Source organism: Schistocerca nitens, chromosome 1 (genome assembly GCF_023898315.1).
Source record: "Schistocerca nitens isolate TAMUIC-IGC-003100 chromosome 1, iqSchNite1.1, whole genome shotgun sequence".
NCBI classification, from domain to species: Eukaryota; Metazoa; Arthropoda; class Insecta; order Orthoptera; family Acrididae; genus Schistocerca; species Schistocerca nitens.
The window spans coordinates 501,923,426-501,943,317 of record NC_064614.1 but is presented as its reverse complement, the minus strand read 5'-3'; the positions used below and the strand labels follow the sequence as shown (position 1 = coordinate 501,943,317).

The window sequence follows — 19,892 nt, the reverse complement described above, 5'->3', positions numbered from 1 at the left end:
CAGCCTTGCCTCTCAATCCTTCTTAAAAAACCTTAATCCTACTCCCAACATCACCACTGCTGAAGCCCAGGCTATCCGTGATCTGAAGGCTGACCGGTCCATCGTCATTCTTCCGGCGGACAAGGGTTCCACGACCGTGGTACTTGATCGTCGGGAGTATGTGGCTGAGGGACTGCGTCAGCTTTCAGACAACACCACATACAAAGTTTGCCAAGGTAATCCCATTCCTGATGTCCAGGCGGAGCTTCAAGGAATCCTCAGAACCTTAGGCCCCCTACAAAACCTTTCACTGACAAGCAACAGTACCTCCATTACGACAGCTGCCACCCATTCCACATCAAATGGTCCCTTCCCTACAGCCTATGTCTTCGTGGCAAACGAATCTGCTCCAGACCGGAATCCCTGAAGCATTACAACCTGACAACAGCTTTCGCATCCCGCAACTACCCTCCCGACCTGGTACAGAAGCAAATAACCAGAGCCACTTCCTCATCCTCTCAAACCCAGAACCTCCCACAGAAGAACCACAAAACTGCCCCACTTGTGACAGGATACTTTCCGGGACTGGATGAGATTCTGAATGTGGCTCTCCAGCAGGGATATGACTTCCTCAAATCCTGCCCTGAAATGAGATCCATCCTTCATGAAATCCTCCCCACTCCACCAAGAGTGTCTTTCCGCCGTCCACCTAACCTACGTAACCTCTTAGTTCATCCCTATGAAATCCCCAAACCACCTTCCCTACCCTCTGGCTCCTACCCTTGTAACCGCCCCCGGTGTAAAACCTGTCCCATGCACCCTCCCACCACCACCTACTCCAGTCCTGTAACCCGGAAGGTGTACACGATCAAAGGCAGAGCCACGTGTGAAAGCACCCACGTGATCTACCAACTGACCTGCCTACACTGTGACGCATTCTATGTGGGAATGACCAGCAACAAACTGTCCATTCGCATGAATGGACACAGGCAGACAGTGTTTGTTGGTAATGAGGATCACCCTGTGGCTAAACATGCCTTGGTGCACGGCCAGCACATCTTGGCACAGTGTTATACCGTCCGGGTTATCTGGATACTTCCCACTAACACCAACCTATCTGATCTCCGGAGATGGGAACTTGCTCTTCAATATATCCTCTCTTCCCGTTATCCACCAGGCCTCAATCTCCGCTAATTTCAAGTTGCCGCCACTCATACCTCACCTGTCACTCAACAACATCTTTGCCTCGACTGACATCTCTGCCCAAACTCTTGGTCTTTAAATATGTCTGCTTGTGTCTGTATATGTGTGGATGGATATGTGTGTGTGTGTGCGAGTGTATACCCGTCCTTTTTTCCCCCTAAGGTAAGTCTTTCCGCTACCGGGATTGGAATGACTCCTTACCCTCTCCCTTAAAACCCTCATCCTTTCGTCTTTCCCTCTCCTTCCCTCTTTCCTGATGAGGCAACAGTTTGTTGCGAAAGCTTGAATTTTGTGTGTATGTTTGTGTTTGTTTGTGTGTCTGTCGACCTGCCAGCACTTTCATTTGGTAAGTCACATCATCTTTGTTTTTAGATATATTTTTTTCCTACGTGGAATGTTTCCCTCTATTAATAGAGGGAAACATTCCACATAGGAAAAATATATCTAAAAACAAAGATGATGTGACTTACCAAATGAAAGTGCTGGCAGGTCGACAGACACACAAACAAACACAAACATACGCACAAAATCAGTCGAGGCAGAAGTGCAGAGGCAAAGATGTTGTTGAATGACAGGTGAGGTATGAGTGGCGGCAACTTGAAATTAGCGGAGATTGAGGCCTGGTGGATAACGGGAAGAGAGGATATATTGAAGAGCAAGTTCCCATCTCCGGAGTTCGGATAGGTTGGTGTTAGTGGGAAGTATCCAGATAACCCGGACGGTGTAACACTGTGCCAAGATGTGCTGGCCGTGCACCAAGGCATGTTTAGCCACTGGGTGATCCTCATTACCAACAAACACTGTCTGCCTGTGTCCATTCATGCGAATGGACAGTTTGTTGCTGGTCATTCCCACATAGAATGCGTCACAGTGTAGGCTGGTCAGTTGGTAGATCACGTGGGTGCTTTCACACGTGGCTCTGCCTTTGATCGTGTACACCTTCCGGGTTACAGGACTGGAGTAGGTGGTGGTGGGAGGGTGCATGGGACAGGTTTTACACCGGGGGCGGTTACAAGGGTAGGAGCCAGAGGGTAGGGAAGGTGGTTTGGGGATTTCATAGGGATGAACTAAGAGGTTACGAAGGTTAGCTGGACGGCGGAAAGACACTCTTGGTGGAGTGGGGAGGATTTCATGAAGGATGGATCTCATTTCAGGACAGGATTTGAGGAAGTCGTATCCCTGCTGGAGAGCCACATTCAGAATCTGATCCAGTCCCGGAAAGTATCCTGTCACAAGTGGGGCACTTTTGTGGTTCTTCTGTGGGAGGTTCTGGGTTTGAGAGGATGAGGAAGTGGCTCTGGTTATTTGCTTCTGTACCAGGTCGGAAGGGTAGTTGCGGGATGCGAAAGCTGTTGTCAGGTTGTTGGTGTAATGCTTCAGGGATTCCGGACTGGAGCAGATTCGTTTGCCACGAAGACCTAGGCTGTAGGGAAGGGACCGTTTGATGTGGAATGGGTGGCAGCTGTCGTAATGGAGGTACTGTTGCTTGTTGGTGGGTTTGATGTGGACGGACGTGTGAAGCTGGCCATTGGACAGGTGGAGGTCAACATCAAGGAAAGTGGCATGGGATTTGGAGTAGGACCAGGTGAATCTGATGGAACCAAAGGAGTTGAGGTTGGAGAGGAAATTCTGGAGTTCTTCTTCACTGTGAGTCCAGATCATGAAGATGTCATCAATAAATCTGTACCAAACTTTGGGTTGGCAGGCCTGGGTAACCAAGAAGGCTTCCTCTAAGCGACCCATGAATAGGTTGGCGTACGAAGGGGCCATCCTGGTACCCATGGCTGTTCCCTTTAATTGTTGGTATGTCTGGTCTTCAAAAGTGAAGAAGTTGTGGGTCAGGATGAAGCTTGCTAAGGTGATGAGGAAAGAGGTTTTAGGTAGGGTGGCAGGTGATCGGCGTGAAAGGAAGTGCTCCATCGCAGCGAGGCCCTCGACGTGCAGGATATTTGTGTATAAGGAAGTGGCATCAATGGTTACAAGGATGGTTTCTGGGGGTAACGGATTGGGTAAGGATTCCAGGCGTTCGAGAAAGTGGTTGGTGTCTTTGATGAAGGACGGGAGACTGCATGTAATGGGTTGAAGGTGTTGATCTACGTAGGCAGAGATACGTTCTGTGGGGGCTTGGTAACCAGCTACAATGGGGCGGCCGGGATGATTGGGCTTGTGAATTTTAGGAAGAAGGTAGAAGGTAGGGGTGCGGGGTGTCGGTGGGGTCAGGAGGTTGATGGTGTCAGGTGAAAGGTTTTGTAGGGGGCCTAAGTTTCTGAGGATTCCTTGAAGCTCCACCTGGACATCAGGAATGGAATTACCTTGGCAAACTTTGTATGTGGTGTTGTCTGAAAGCTGACGCAGTCCCTCAGCCACATACTCCCGACGATCAAGTACCACGGTCGTGGAACCCTTGTCCGCCGGTAGAATGACGATGGACCGGTCAGCCTTCAGATCACGGATAGCCTGGGCTTCAGCAGTGGTGATGTTGGGAGTAGGATTAAGGTTTTTTAAGAAGGATTGAGAGGCAAGGCTGGAAGTCAGAAATTCCTGGAAGGTTTGGAGAGGGTGATTTTGAGGAAGAAGAGGTGGGTCCCGCTGTGACGGAGGACGGAACTGTTCCAGGCAGGGTTCAATTTGGATAGTGTCTTGGGGAGTTGGATCATTAGGGGTAGGATTAGGATAATTTTTCTTCGTGGCAAAGTGATACTTCCAGCAGAGAGTACGAGTGTAGGACAGTAAATCTTTGACGAGGGCTGTTTGGTTGAATCTGGGAGTGGGGCTGAAGGTGAGGCCTTTGGATAGGACAGAGGTTTCGGATTGGGAGAGAGGTTTGGAGGAAAGGTTAACTACTGAACTAGGGTGTTGTGGTTCCAAATTGTGTTGATTGGAATTTTGAGGTTTTGGAGGGAGTGGAGCTGGAAGTGGGAGATTGAGTAGATGGGAGAGACTGGGTTTGTGTGCAATGAGAGGAGGTTGAGGTTTGCTGGAAAGGTTGTGAAGGGTGAGTGAGTTGCCTTTCCGGAGGTGGGAAACGAGGAGATTGGATAGTTTTTTGAGGTGGAGGGTGGCATGCTGTTCTAATTTACGGTTAGCCTGTAGGAGGATGCTCTGAACAGCCAGTGTGGATGTGGGAGAGGAAAGACTGAGGACTTTTATTAAGGATAGGAGTTGACGGGTGTGTTCATTGGCTGAGTTGGTGTGTAGGTGAAGGATTAGGTGGGTGCGGGCAATGGATTGTTCAGTTTGGAACTGGTATAGGGACTGATGGAAAGAACGGTTGCAGCCAGAGATGGGAACTTTAAGTGTGAGGCCTTTGGGGGTTATGCGAAATGTCAGACAAGCCTGAGAAAATAAAATATGGGAGCGTAATCTGGCTAGGGCAAAGGCATGTTTGTGGAGGGAATGTAAATAAAACTTAATGGGGTTGTTGTGGGGGTGTTGTGAGGGTGACATGGTATTAGAAGGTGGAAAGTGTAACATGAGGCTGAAATGAAAATGAAAATAAAAATATATGGGGAGAGATAAAGGTGAGCTGGAAAGTAACTGGAGATCTGGTGTGAAAAAAGGCAAAAAGGTGTTGGTTATAGCTGGGCTATGTTGGACTTGGGTTGGTAGACAACGATGTGCACAAAGGTTGGGTGGTTGTGTTGCCGCCAAAAAGCGTTAAAGGACGCAGAAATTCGGGAAAATTTCGAAAAAACTGCGTGTAATATATTAAAAGGAGTGATTTGTGGTGGCAGATTATGAAAATGAGGTTAACAATTGTCTGACGAAGAAATAATGACGTTAAAACCTGTGGGAAGCGGCTAAAAATTATCAGTGATGTGGGAAAAACGGAAATGGAAATAAAGCGAAAGTTATTAGAACTAGCCGAAATGGTTGTTTAAAAGGTGAAAGGAACTGTTTGTGAACTAGAAATGGTGGATTTTATAGCGGCAGTAGTGTTGAGAGCGGCAATTTTTTTTTTTTGTTTGTTATGGTTTGGAAGTGGGTTACGTATTATTCAGTATATATAGGTGGGCTAAAATTGTATAGCTGATTACGGTAAAGAGGAGAAGGTGAATACAAAGTGAAACTACTGGCAAAAACAGAAAGAGAAAATAAGACGACAGAAAAGATTTCGAAATGCAACAGTGACAATAACAAACGTAATTGTTGGGTTTCCCCCTAAGGTAAGTCTTTCCGCTCCCGGGATTGGAATGACTCCTTATCCTCTCCCTTAAAACCCACATCCTTTCGTCTTTCCCTCTCCTTCCCCTCTTTCCTGATGAGGCAACAGTTTGTTGCGAAAGCTTGATTTTTGTGTGTATGTTTGTGTTTGTTTGTGTGTCTATCGACGTGCCAGCGCTTTTGTTTGGTAAGTCACATCATCTTTGTTTTATATATATATATATGTCTGCTTGTGTCTGTGTATATGCGGATGGATATGTGTGTGTGTGCGAGTGTAACCCGTCCTTTTTTCCCCCTAAGGTAAGTCTTTCCGCTCCCGGGATTGGAATGACTCCTTACCCTCTCCCTTAAAACCCACTTCCTTTCATCTTTCCCTCTCCTTCCCTCTTTCCTGACGAAGCAACTGTTTGTTGCGAAAGCTAGAATTTTGTGTGTATGTTTGTGTTTGTTTGTGTGTCTATCGACCTGCCAGGACTTTTGTTTGGTAAGTCTCATCACTTTCTTTCTTTTTATATATATATATATATATATATATATATATATATATATATATATATATATATATATATATATATATATATATATATATATATATACTGAAGCCCAGGCTATCCGTGATCTGAAGGCTGACCAATCCATCGTCATTCTTCCGGCTGACAAGGGTTCCATGACTGTGGTACTTGATCGTCGGGAGTATGTGGCTGAGGGACTGCGTCAGCTTTCAGACAACACTACTTACAAAGTTTGCCAAGGTAATCCCATTCCTGATGTCCAGGCGGAGCTTCAAGGAATCCTCAGAACCTTAGGCCCCCTACAAAACCTTTCACCTGACTCCATCAACCTCCTGGCCCCACCAACACCCCGCACCCCTACCTTCTACCTTCTTCCTAAAATTCACAAACCCAATCATCCCGGCCGTCCCATTGTAGCTGGTTACCAAGCCCCCACAGAACGCATCTCTGCCTACGTAGATCAACACCTTCAACCCATCACATGCAGTCTCCCATCCTTCATCAAAGACACCAACCACTTTCTCGAACACCTGGAATCCCTACCCAGTCTGTTACCCCCGGAAACTATCCTTGTAACCATTGATGCCACTTCCTTATACACAAATATTCCGCATGTCCAGGGCCTCGCTGCGATGGAGCACTTCCTTTCACGCCGATCACCTGCCACCCTACCTAAAACCTCTTTCCTCATCACCTTAGCAAGCTTCATCCTGACCCACAACTTCTTCACTTTTGAAGGCCAGACATACCAACAATTAAAGGGAACAGCCATGGGTACCAGGATGGCCCCCTCGTACGCCAACCTATTCATGGGTCGCTTAGAGGAAGCCTTCTTGGTTACCCAGGCCTGCAAACCCAAAGTTTGGTACAGATTTATTGATGACATTTTCATGATCTGGACTCACAGTGAAGAAGAACTCCAGAATTTCCTCTTCAACCTCAACTCCTTTGGTTCCATCAGATTCACCTGGTCCTACTCTAAATCCCATGCCACTTTCCTTGACGTTGATCTCCACCTGTCCAATGGCCAGCTTCACACGTCCGTCCACATCAAACCCACCAACAAGCAACAGTACCTCCATTATGACAGCTGCCACCCATTCCACATCAAACGGTCCCTTCCCTACAGCCTAGGTCTTCGTGGCAAACGAATCTGCTCCAGTCCGGAATCCTTGAACCATTACACCAACAACCTGAAAACAGCTTTCGCATCCCGTAACTACCCTCCCGACCTGGTACAGAAGCAAATAACCAGAGCCACTTCCTCATCTCCTCAAACCCGGAACCTTCCACAGAAGAACCCCAGAAGTGCCCCACTTGTGACAGGATACTTTCCGGGACTGGATCAGATTCTGAATGTGGCTCTCCAGCAGGGATACGACTTCCTCAAATCCTGCCCTGAAATGAGATCCATCCTTCATGAAATCCTCCCCACTCCACCTAGAGTGTCTTTCCGCCGTCCACCTAACCTTCGTAACCTCTTAGTTCATCCCTATGAAATCCCCAAACCACCTTCCCTACCCTCTGGCTCCTACCCTTGTAACCACCCCCGGTGTAAAACCTGTCCCATGCACCCTCCCACCACCACCTACTCCAGTCCTGTAACCCGGAAGGTGTACACGATCAAAGGCAGAGCCACGTGTGAAAGCACCCACGTGATTTACCAACTGACCTGCCTACACTGTGAAGCCTTCTATGTGGGAATGACCAGCAACAAACTGTCCATTCGCATGAATGGACACAGGCAGACAGTGTTTGTTGGTAATGAGGATCACCCTGTGGCTAAACATGCCTTGGTGCACGGCCAGCACATCTTGGCACAGTGTTACACCGTCCGGGTTATCTGGATACTTCCCACTAACACCAACCTGTCAGAACTCCGGAGGTGGGAACTTGCCCTTCAGCATATCCTCTCTTCTCGCTATCCGCCAGGCCTCAATCTCCGCTAATCTCCAATTTCTATTTGCCGCCGCTCGTACCTCACCTGTCTTTCAACATCACCTTTGCCTCTGTACTTCCGCCTCGACTGACATCTCTGCCCAAACTCTTTGCCTTTACAAATGTCTGCTTGTGTCTGTGTATATGCAGATGGATATGTGTGTGTGTGCGAGTGTATACCCGTCCTTTTTGCCCCCTAAGGTAAGTCTTTCCGCTCCCGGGATTGGAATGACTCCTTACCCTCTCCCTTAAAACCCACTTCCTTTCATCTTTCCCTCTCCTTCCCTCTTTCCTGACGAAGCAACCGTTTGTTGCGAAAGCTAGAATTTTGTGTGTATGTTTGTGTGTCTATCGACCTGCCAGCGCTTTTGTTTGGTAAGTCTCATCACTTTCTTTCTTTTATATATATATATATATATATATATATATATATATATATATATATATATATATATGTGCTTGTGTCTGTATATGTGTGGATGGATATGTGTGTGTGCGCGCGCGCGAGTGTATACCCGTCCTTTTTTCCCCCTAAGGTAAGTCTTTCCGCTCCCGGGATTGGAATGACTCCTTACCCTCTCCCTTAAAACCCACATCCTTTCGTCTTTCCCTCTCCTTCCCTCTTTCCTGATATATATATATATATATATATATATATATATATATATATATATATATATATAGTGATAATTATTCAAAATTTGTCACTTACTATGCAGGGCAACCTTTTACACCCTCAAAAACAACTATCCACTTTTGTCCCTTTGTCACAACAGCCTTGCCTCCACCTCCAGGTTACTCATAGTTAAAGAGGCAGTCACTGCACCATACCCTCATCATAGACACTGTTAGTGATAAATGTTGCTGCTGCATATAATCAAAATAAGATCTGAAATAAAATACAGTATTTCTTGTCTCCCTGAGAAATGTGTGAAACAAACCATCAATTTTCTGCAGCAAACAGGTTATGTACATTGTTGATGTAAATAAACACACTATTTTGGATGGAGTTTTCTTCCTTCTTGCAACATGGCAAAGTTGTCATGAAGAAACTCTTGTGCCATTATTGCTATGTATGAAATTGTGCTATAACATTTGTGCAAGAGCCAGTTACCAAAAGAAAATATCTGAAGTGACCATCCAGCACAAACATAGATTCTAATTTTTACATTATTTTACACTTTAAAGGCAATCTGTATAATTACTGTATTATAGAGGTCTCCTTTGTAAGTTGGTACCAAATTGTTGCAACTACTCATAACTATGGATTAATATGCAAATTGACTGTTTCAATTAAAACAGCATGAGAATTAAAAGAATATTCAATTTACTTTGAAGAAAAAAAAATAAAAGTGACTTTTCTGTAATTCAATCAGAAGTTGGAATTTCTTACAAAAGTCTAGCACTGTAACTCAATCCAAGTGCAGCACTCAAGAGTCAATCACCATTTCTAGTTCTACAGAAAGAGAACTTGCAGAATAAAACTAAATTTATGAAAAATTTACAAATCTAGAAATTGTGCCAATGCACTTCATTGACGACAAAATTTTACTTTCAAAACAGGCAGAAATTCTGGACTTCAGCTGTGGGAACCTGACTGAAATATATGACAAGAATTTAAGTTTAGAAACAATGCTATAAGAATTGCTTCAGAACATACACCCACAATTTGCTTCCTTTATTAATGATATAAGATTATAATGCCATTTAATGCAAAACTAAATGAATAAAATCATCATTACACAATGCCATGCAGTGGAACAAAAGTAACGAAATATCTGGGCAAATAATTTGTCACATGAGGTTGTACCATTACATATATTGAGCAGAGACAAGAAATAAAGAAGAATAGGTGAAAATAACTGCACCAGGTTAAGTTAGTGAAAATTTGATATTCTGTAAAGAAGGTGATGTACTGAACCAGCTACAAGTACCTAGAATAGTAAATGATGAACATTGTAGAAGTAGCATACTAAGATAGCTAAAAGTAACTAGAACATAAATCACATAAATATGGGATTGAAACAAATGAAGTGTATGTACAGATTGGAAATCAGTATGATAATGTCCACAACATAGCAGTTGAACAAAGTCTATGAAAATATGGTGGGCAGATGATGACTTGTCTCAGTAAAAGTAGCTGATAGTCGTGCAGAAGACAGCTTAGTAGAATATATCTGGTTGACCATACAGCTGTTCCCAGTTGCTGGAGTTTCAGATAGCATCTTACAAAAAATATTTAAGTTTTTCCAGATAAAATTTGATCATGGCTAGGTGAATTTACACGTAGAGAACTGCACAGCTGATGGTGTTGCATATTAGCTAGTATGCACTGACCATCAGAGCTGCTACACAAAATGGGCACAGCAGATCAGAGAAGGGCAAATGGCTAACTGTTGCTACTGCCTTATCTGTAGTTGCAACCACCAGCACTGAGCAGTTAATGCATGCCGTTATATTATCATTGGATCTGTCTTGATCTGTGTTTGGCAAATTTTTGTGAATTTGATTGAAAGTACTTTGGCCAAAGAGTCATTACATTGTCTCAACATTAATCTACAGGCTCAGCCTATTTCCAAGCCTTCATTAATTAATTATTTTGTAGTTTCAAAAATGTTGGATAGCCGATTCTTTTGTGAAGTATCCTTATTAATAAGATTTATTGATAATTAGTGCAATTATGATCCTTTAATAATTTTCCCCTATTGTCTCATGCAATTATGAAAGTTTTAACCATTATTTTCCTTTTGTTACAACTAAGTATAACTATTTACTGGAGATATGATATTATAATATAAATCATTTTACCTTTTCCTGCAAATTTTCCAATACCAGCTGCTCTACAATTTGCAAGGAGCAACCCAAGTTCACTTTCCAACAGTGCAACCAAAACATCGTAAGCTTCAATTGCTCGGTCACTATATCCTAATGCTAACCTGAAATTAAAAAAAATAATTGTTCACAAATACAACATGAATGCCATGAATAATCATGAGAGCTGTTCTGACTGAATACAAAAACCTAGACATCATTTTAGTGAATTACAGATCTGTACCACAATTCTAGAGTTATATTTGATCTGTGATCTAAATATAAAAATTAAATGGAAAAACATCTGTGGGCTATGATAGCATTAAAAAAGCATTTAAACAAATATGAGTAAGTATAGACAAGAAGCTGCTACGTAGAGATGAGAACTGAATAAAGTGAGTGTAATTTTATACCACAATGTAAGAAATACTTTGATCATAATACTTCAACATCAAGAAGAGAAAAATAAAGATATTTTTTTAAAGTCAGAATCTTGTATTCCTTTTATAGTTCCTATCAACATATTTGCTTCCTACTTCCTTAATTCTTTTAACAGTTGCAGATATGCTCGCTAACGTTGTCTTGAGTGGTGAGTTGTTACTGGCTACCTGTATTTAATGCACTGTGTTTGCGCTGCCACCAGGTATTGAAGTACAGGAGTGACCTGCCCCAGTCTGTGCTGAATACATAAATGTGTAACATTGGCAGTGATAACTCATAGTGACCAAGTTTTGTCACTGCCAAGACTAACTAAACATGTTGTTGTTGTTGTCTTCAGTCCTGAGACTGGTTTGATGCAGCTCTCCATGCTACTCTATCCTGTGCAAGCTTCTTCATCTCCCAGTACTTACTGCAACCTACATCCTTCTGAATCTGTTTAGTGTATTCATCTCTTGGTCTCCCTCTATGATTTTTACCCTCCACACTGCCCTCCAGTAATAAATTGGTGATCCCTTGATGCCTCAGAACATGTCCTACCAACCGGTCCCTTCTTCATGTCAAGTTGTGCCACAAACTCCTCTTCTCCCCAATTCTGTTCAATACCTCCTCATTAGTTATGTGATCTACCCATCTAATCTTCAGCATTCTTCTGTAGCACCACATTTCGAAAGCTTCTATTCTCTTCTTGTCCGAACTATTTATCATCCATGTTTCACTTCCATACATGGCTACACTCCATACAAATACTTTCAGAAACGACTTCCTGATACTTAAATCTATACTTGATGTTAACAAATTTCTCTTCTTCAGAAATGCTTTCCTTGCCATTGCCAGTCTACATTTTATATCCTCTATACTTCGACCATCATCAGTTATTTTGCTCCCCAAATAGCAAAACTCCTTTACTACTTTAAGTGTGTCATTTGCTAATCTAATTCCCTCAACATCACCTGACTTAATTCGACTACATTCCATTATCCTCATTTTGCTTTTGTTGATGTTCATCTTATATCCTCCTTTCAAGACACTGTCTCTGACAGAATTACAATGTCATTGGTGAACCTCAACGTTTTTATTTCTTCTCCATGGATTTTAATACATACTCCGAATTTTTCTTTTGTTTCCTTCACTGCTTGCTCAATATACAGATTGAATAACATCGGGGATAGGCTACAGCCCTGTCTCACTCCCTTCCCAACCACTGCTTCCCTTTCATGCCCCTCGATTCTTATAACTGCCATCTGGTTTCTGTACAAATTGTAAATAGCCTTTCGCTCCCTGTATTTTACCCCTGCCAACTTCAGAATTTAAAAGAGTCAACATTGTGAAAAGCTTTCTCTAAGTCTACAAATGCTAGAAATGTAGGTTTGCCTTTCCTTAATTTATTTTCTAAGATAAATCGTAGGGTCAGTATTGCCTCACGTGTTCCAACATTTCTGCGGAATCCAAACTGATCTTCCCCGAGATCGGCTTCTACCAGTTTTTCCATTCGCCTGTAAAGAATTCGCGTTAGTATTTTGCAGCTGTGACTTATTAAACTGATAGTTCGGTAATTTTCACATCTGTCAACACCTGCTTTCTTTGGGATTGTAATTATTATATTCTTCTTGAAGTCTGAGGGTATTTTGCCTGTCTCATACATCTTGCTCACCAGATGGTAGAGTTTTGTCAGGACTGGCTCTCCCAAGGCCATCAGTAGTTCCAATGGAATGTTGTCTACTCCCGGAGCCTTGTTTTGACTCAGGTCTTTCAGTGCTCTGTCAAACTCTTCACGCAGTATCGTATCTCCCATTTCATCTTCATCTACATCCTCTTCCATTTCCATAATATTGTCCTCAAGTACATCGCCCTTGTATAGACCCTCTATATACTCCTTCCACCTTTCTGCTTTCCCTTCTTTGCTTTGAACTGGGTTTCCATCTGAGTTCTTGATATTCATGCAAATGGTTCTCTTTTCCCCAAAGGTCTCTTTAATTTTCCTGTAGGTAGTATCTATCTTACCCCTAGTGAGATAAGCCTCTACATCCTTACATTTGTCCTCTAGCCATCCCTGCTTAGTCATTTTGCACTTCCTGTCGATCTCATTTTTGAGACGTTTGTATTCCTTTTTGCCTGCTTCATTTACTGCGTTTTTATATTTTCTCCTTTCATCAATTAAATTCAATATTTCTTCTGTTACCCAAGGATTTCTACTAGCCCTCGTCTTTTTACCTACTTGATCTTCTGCTGCCTTCACTACTTCATCCCTCAGAGCTACCCATTCTTCTTCTACTGTATTTCTTTCCCCCATTCATGTCAATTGTTCCCTTATGTTCTCCCTGAAACTCTGTACAACCTCTGGTTTAGTCAGTTTATCCAACTAAACATAGTGACTGTAAATATTTATTTGTTTAATTCATTCATGTTCTGTTGATTCGTAATACAAGAGAATTGCTTGGATATGGAATGAGTCATAATTATACATGAGAACAGCCGTTACAGATGTTAAAAAGATACAAATTGTATAGGAACAAAATATGCTAATAATTACAGGCTTAAGTATTTCATGCAATGAAACAAAGGTATAAAATAATCAAATAATAAAATTATAATTATTCTACATTTCAGGCTACAAATCTGATAGAGCTAAGTACATCATTAGCCTGAGCAAAAATTTCCATGCTGACTTAGGTTATCACATTCAGTTACAAAGTGGTAATAGCAAATATTACAAGTACAATGTATCATATCTAAATCACAATGTAGAAATGTTTACATTAAATAATTCATCAAGAGACTAAAAAGAGTTTTTCAGAAGATATTCCTTCAATTTACTCTTGAACTGTGGCATTGCACTAGTAAGATTTTCTATGTCTGGGGGGAGTGCATTAAACACCTTTGTGTTTGAGCGGTGCACCCCTTTTGTACTAGATTAAAGTTTTTTCTATCAACATGCAAGTCATGTTTTGATCTTGTGTCGCCATCATGGTAGGTAATATTGGTTTTGTGCATGGGGAGGTCCTTAATTAAAAAGAATATAAGGGATAGGATATGTTGTGAGGTCACTGTAAATATTTTATGTATTTTAAAAGATTTCTGCATGAATGATTTCCGTTAACTCCTCTTACAATTTGGATTGCTCTTTTTTGAGTGACAAATACTTTATATGCCATTTGTTGCTTACTCCAAAATATTAAGCCATAGGACCACAATAAAAGAAAATAACCAAAATATGGAGGGTTAACAGCATCAGTATTAGCAGTTGCTGCTATAATACATAGAGCATAAGCTGCTGAACTAAGTCTTTTTCTCAAGTCCAGAATATGGCACGACCTTTTGTGAAGGCCTAAAATTTTTGAAGAATGAACTTTATGTATATCTGGAACATTACAGCTTAGATTTACTCGTACATCCTCCTGAACTTTCTGAGACCCACATAAATGAAAAGCCAGGCCATTGCAGCTGAACCAATTTTGGAGATCATGGAACACAAAGTTGGCAGATGCTGCAATGTCATTGTCATGTGTTTTTTCAACTAAAAGAGATGTATTGTCTGCAAAGAGAGTAAATTTGCTAGTAGCTTTTGTAAAAAGTGAAAGGTCACTAACAAAAATAAGAAAGAGCATAGAGCCACACACATAACTTTGCGGCTCTCCTGTACTCACTGTTCCCCAACCAGATGAAGGTATTGTGCCATCTTCATGATTCAGTGATACAAACATTACTCAGTTTGTTAATTTCTGACTTTGAAGCTATGACACAAACTGAATACCATAAAGGTAAGACCATAAAGATATTAAACTGTTTCTCTTTCAAGTACGAATTATGTGTTTGATGAATTTCATTACGATTTTAGAAAGCCATCGTGAAAGGGATGTGTCACTTGTGATTCATTTCAGTTCTTTGTAGTTCCTTCCTTGCTACCTTATCTGCTACCTTGCTATCTTACCTGTGCTGTTGCATAAGCATTTCTCATTGCACTAACTCAAGAAATCCTATAATACTTATGCGGTTAGATTTTGGAATGCTCCTCACACATTGCCCTTTGTTGGGCAACATTATCTAGCTCATGTGGTATGTGGACTACCCTTCCAGTAATAACACTTTTGTGGAGAGGTGAAAGAGTGAAAGGCATGGATAGTTCCAAAAACAAGTTCTGGTATCCCAGCCCAATGAACCTGAAAGCCCACCAGAACACAGGGGCATACATGACAGCTGCTAGGTGGCACTCCTAATATTTGCAAGCATTGCTGTTGCCGCCTCAGCATTTTGCATGGGCCATGTTCCCCTCCCCCATGCCAGCCTGTCAGCCCCTGCACTTTAAAGCTAGAAGCACAGGGATCTGGACCTCAGTCATGTACTAACTGCACTCTTGTATTGTTCGTTGTACTCATTGTTGTTTGGTTCCTGATACTACTACGTCTGGGCTCTTGATTTGGTTCACTCTCTGGACTTGTCATTATGCCACATTGTCTTCATCTGTCATCTTTCTGTGTTTTTCAGTGACTCACCATTGACATCCTCGGCCAGTCGTCCAGTGTCTCCTGGTTTGTCCACTTCTGAATACTAAAACAGGTGATGAGGAAAAAGGTTAACAATGTCTTATGGATGTGAGCCTTGTGCAGTTGTGGAACAGCAAAAGCTACAGCTACTCCTGCAGCAGCAATTGCTAGACCACTTCAGACAGTAGCTGCAGCAGCAAACAGACTTGTTGCATCAGGAAATTCAGCTTTTGTCATGTTTGCAGGTTCTGGGCTCACAACCTGTCTAGGCTGTGGTTGCTGCCCAGGAGGAGCCCTGCCCACCCACATTTTCAACTTTTAATGATGCCAAAGAAGACTGGGGCACTTATTTGCAGCAGCTGAAACAGCACTTCGCCACTTTTCTGGTTTCTGATGACACTCTCCAATGGCTGCTCTTCCTTTCTTGAGCTTCCCCGTAGACTCTCAGTAAAGAAGCTGGCACCATTCCCACATCTGGTTGCACTCACATCTGAGGAGATGTGTTTGTTGTTGTCAGACTATTATTTGTATCGTTTCCATGTGGTCACATCATGCCTTGAGTTCCATAAATACTACAAGCAATTGGGTCACTCATATCGCTGGTGGTTGACAGATTTGCAAGGACTGAGTCAACGTTGTGATTTCAGTTGCACAAACCCGTCTTGCAGAACCTCATATGCAGATTCCTTGATTTGAGGTGTGGTGGTACAACTGGCCTCTGATCTGAAAGTATGTACTGCAGCCCTCAAGCTGTACAATCCTTTGTTTGACAATATTTTGAAAGTCGTGCACTCTTTTGAGACTACACAGGCAGCAAATGAACTCCTTTGGCTCATTCCGGATATCGGCAGTTCAACTGCCACCAAGGGGACGGAATTCTCTTTAAGTTCTTTTCCTGCCCACAGCATTGTGATTTGTCTCTTTTGGGCATGTCAATGGCCTTTGAGCAGCTGGTCACAACACTTTGGTGTAAGCACAGGGCTGACATCCTGGCCTGACTGTTCCACAATGAACCAATAATGTGTACTGTCTACATTTATGGACACACTTCACCCATTGCAGAAAGCATGGGCATCTATGAACTGTCTGCAGTTGAGCATCACAAGAGCCAAACTCCACTCCACAATTGCATCAAGGGATGATGCATTAACTCCAGGCCTTCATTCTCCAGGGCAATCCTCCCACCACTAAGTTGTTTATTTATTTCATGAATACAAATCAGGATGTTCCTCTCCAAGTAGACATGGGAGCAACTGTCTCCCTGGTGAGCCTCCCAACAAATGATCACATGAGTTACCCAGCACTGGCCCCACCCAACCACAAATTGGTTGCATGCGATGACAGCTTAGTTCCCCTCAGAGATCAATTCACAACTACGGGAGATTGCAACAGGGTTACACAGCTGATAAAACAGTTTGTTGTCAACAGTCACTTGACTGGTAACATTTTCGGCTTGGATGGCTTCTCACTATTTGGTTTCTACATCACGGACAAAGTTCATGTTGTCTCGAACATGGTTACCTTCCAGAAACTTGACAACTTTGTGCCTCTTTTGCATCTCTGTTCAAACTTGGCACGGATTGCGCCACCAATTTTGAGAAACATATTTCTCTACATCCAGATGCAGTCGTGACTGATTTCTGTTCATCAATTCTGATTCTGGCCTTCCTATGTATGTTGTTAAGCTTGAACTAGATCACCTTCATGAAACTGAGACAATTGAACCTGTCAAAGCAAGTGCTTGGGCCACACCCCTGGTGGTGGTTAAGAACCCAAATGGCTCTGTGGAGATTTTGGGCTCACAAGCAATGCTCAACATACTTGGAAACCTACCCCATACTATGTCTGGAGGACGTCTTCACTCAAAGTATGTTGGCGGCTAGGTAAACCTCACAGATGCTAATTTTATAGGTACCACTAGATGAGGAATCACAACATGTTATGGTCATCAATAAATGCTTTGGCTAGTACAAATACAAATGTTTGTCCTTAGAGATCTCTTCCACTTCGGCAATCTTCCAAAGATGCACGGAGCAGTTAATTATGTGCATCCCAGATTGTACCAATTATCTGGCTGACTTAACTGTTACAGGTCCTATGTGCCAGAGCCACCTGTGCAACCTCTTTGCTACATTACATGATGCAGGGCTCAAGTGCTGCTTACACAAATGCCAGTTTTTTCAGGAGAAAGTGGAATACCTCAGACATCTACTAAACAAAGATGGGATTCAGGCCACTGACTGCAACATTTCAGCTGTAGACACTCTCCCACATCCACAAAACCTACAGGAAGCTGCAGGTCTGTTTTGGTAAAGTGAATTATTATTGCAAGTTCTTCCTGCAAGTAGCACACACTATGTACCTCCTAAACTAGTGGCAGAAGAAGGGCATCCAGTTCCGATGGTCAGGTTGCCTGCGAGCATGGTTTCATGCAGTTATGCTTAGCATCCTGCCTTTTGACTTGTGCTACATCACGCCCCCATGTTTTGGCTGCTGACACTTACCCCTGTGGCACTGGTGCAGTGCTGGCACTCCGCAACTATGATGGCATTGAGTAACCGATTGCCATGATGGCATTGAGTAACCGATTGCCTGTGTATCCCAGACACTGACTTAACTCAAAGAAACTGTCCATGTACCAAGAAAGAGGCTTTGGAGATCTTCTTTTCTATTAAGAAATTCCATGTGTACCTCTTTGGGACCAAGTTTACGCTCGTTACTGACCATAATGCGTTGATTGCTCTCTTTGGGCTACATGCACAGCTTCCAGGATGGACAGCTGGTAGGCTCCAATATTGGGCTCTTTACCTTAGTTCTTATAGTGACAACATTAACTACAAGCCTACTGTACAACATGCAAACATGGATGCGCTCTGATCTGCCCTCAGGACTAGACCCGGCATTTGACTAACATGAGATCTCCTGTTTCCACATTGACATAGAATGACAACATACCACGGAACGGTTTCCCTTTACTGCTACTCGCATCACAGCAGACACGTGCCTCAATCCTACCTTACAGCATATCAAACACTATGTGCTACATGGGTGGCCTATTTATTTTTCAGAATCTGTTGGTCCAGAACTCTGGGCTTGGGCCCATCTCTCTCATAATTTACTTGTTGTCTCTGATGTTCTCCTTGTTGTCTCTGATGTTCTCCTTCTGAATGCAAAGGCGGATACCCTCTGTGTTGTCATCCTGACTACCTTGCGCCTTCATGTCTTGGACTCCTCCATTGATTGTGGGCATTGGGGTATGTCATGGATGAAAGCCATTACCAGGCAACATGCTTACTGAAAGAAGACTTGAAGGCTATGGAGCAAAGATGTTCTGCATGTGCCCAACATCAGGCTGCTCCGCCTCAGTCTTTTTCCCCTCCCCATCTCCTACCCACCTATGTCATCCTGGGACAGCATTCATCTGGACTTTGTTGGTCCCTTTCTGGGCTCTATGTAGCTCACTGTTGTGGACACTTATTCCAACTAACCGTATGTGGTTAGCATGGTGTTCACCACTACAGCAGTCACACTCAATACACTTATTCAGATTCTAACCATCAAAGAGCTTCCCTGCACCCTCATGTCAGACAGTGGGCTCCAATTAATGGCAACAGCCTTTGAACAGTTCTGCACCACCAATTGCTTCAAATACCCACTTAGTCTAACTTTTCACCCCTACTCCAATGAAGAAGCAGAGAATGGTGCGAACATTCAAACAACGAATTTTGAAAGTATTGGGTGCATCCATGTCTGCAGTGGCATTCACAATGTTCCTGAACACTTACAGGACCACTCCTGTCCATGACTTCACCCCAGCAGAGCTTCTTCATGAGCGACAGCCACATACTCTCCTCCATCTCCTGGCACCTCGGAATCCCAGACCTGACCCACTGGATGACACCTGTCAGATTCAGTAGTCTTGGCACATTCATATGGAGCAAACCCTTCATGGATGCAGGCCATCCATGGGCAGTACCTTATGATGGTTGACACTCCACGGAGTTTGGAGTGTTGGACCACCAACAATAGGTCACTTGGAGTTGGTGCATCCACCCTTACAAATCTGTCAACCAAAAGGGTACAGTTTGTGCTGCGGAACATTCTTGGTGGTTCCCGTGGATGCGAGTGTTGAGGTAGGGCCCTACAGCATCCCTTGGCTCAACAACCATCTCCCACACTGCTGTTTCCCAGTGCATTGCCCGACATTCTGCATTCCTTCTCCCAGCTGGCGGGACACCAACCACACCACTGGTTCATCTTCCAAACCATTGTCCAGGATGCTTCAGGCCCTAGTGCCTCTTTCAGAGGGGGGCGGTGGGAGGGGGGGAGGGGGGGGGGATCTCGTATCCTGGCCTGATGAGCT

At 43.2% G+C, this 19,892-nt stretch overlaps 1 protein-coding gene across 2 annotated transcripts in view; it reads right to left on the bottom strand.

The window, feature by feature from the left end:
* The window catches only part of LOC126252905 (colorectal mutant cancer protein), a 643,915-nt gene that overhangs the window by 24,712 nt on the left and 599,311 nt on the right, over nt 1-19,892 (bottom strand). For both annotated transcript variants that reach the window (XM_049953885.1, XM_049953895.1), the window contains exon 10: nt 10,605-10,732. In XM_049953885.1, coding sequence (XP_049809842.1) covers nt 10,605-10,732 — 128 coding nt within the window. The remainder of the gene's footprint in view (nt 1-10,604; nt 10,733-19,892) is intronic.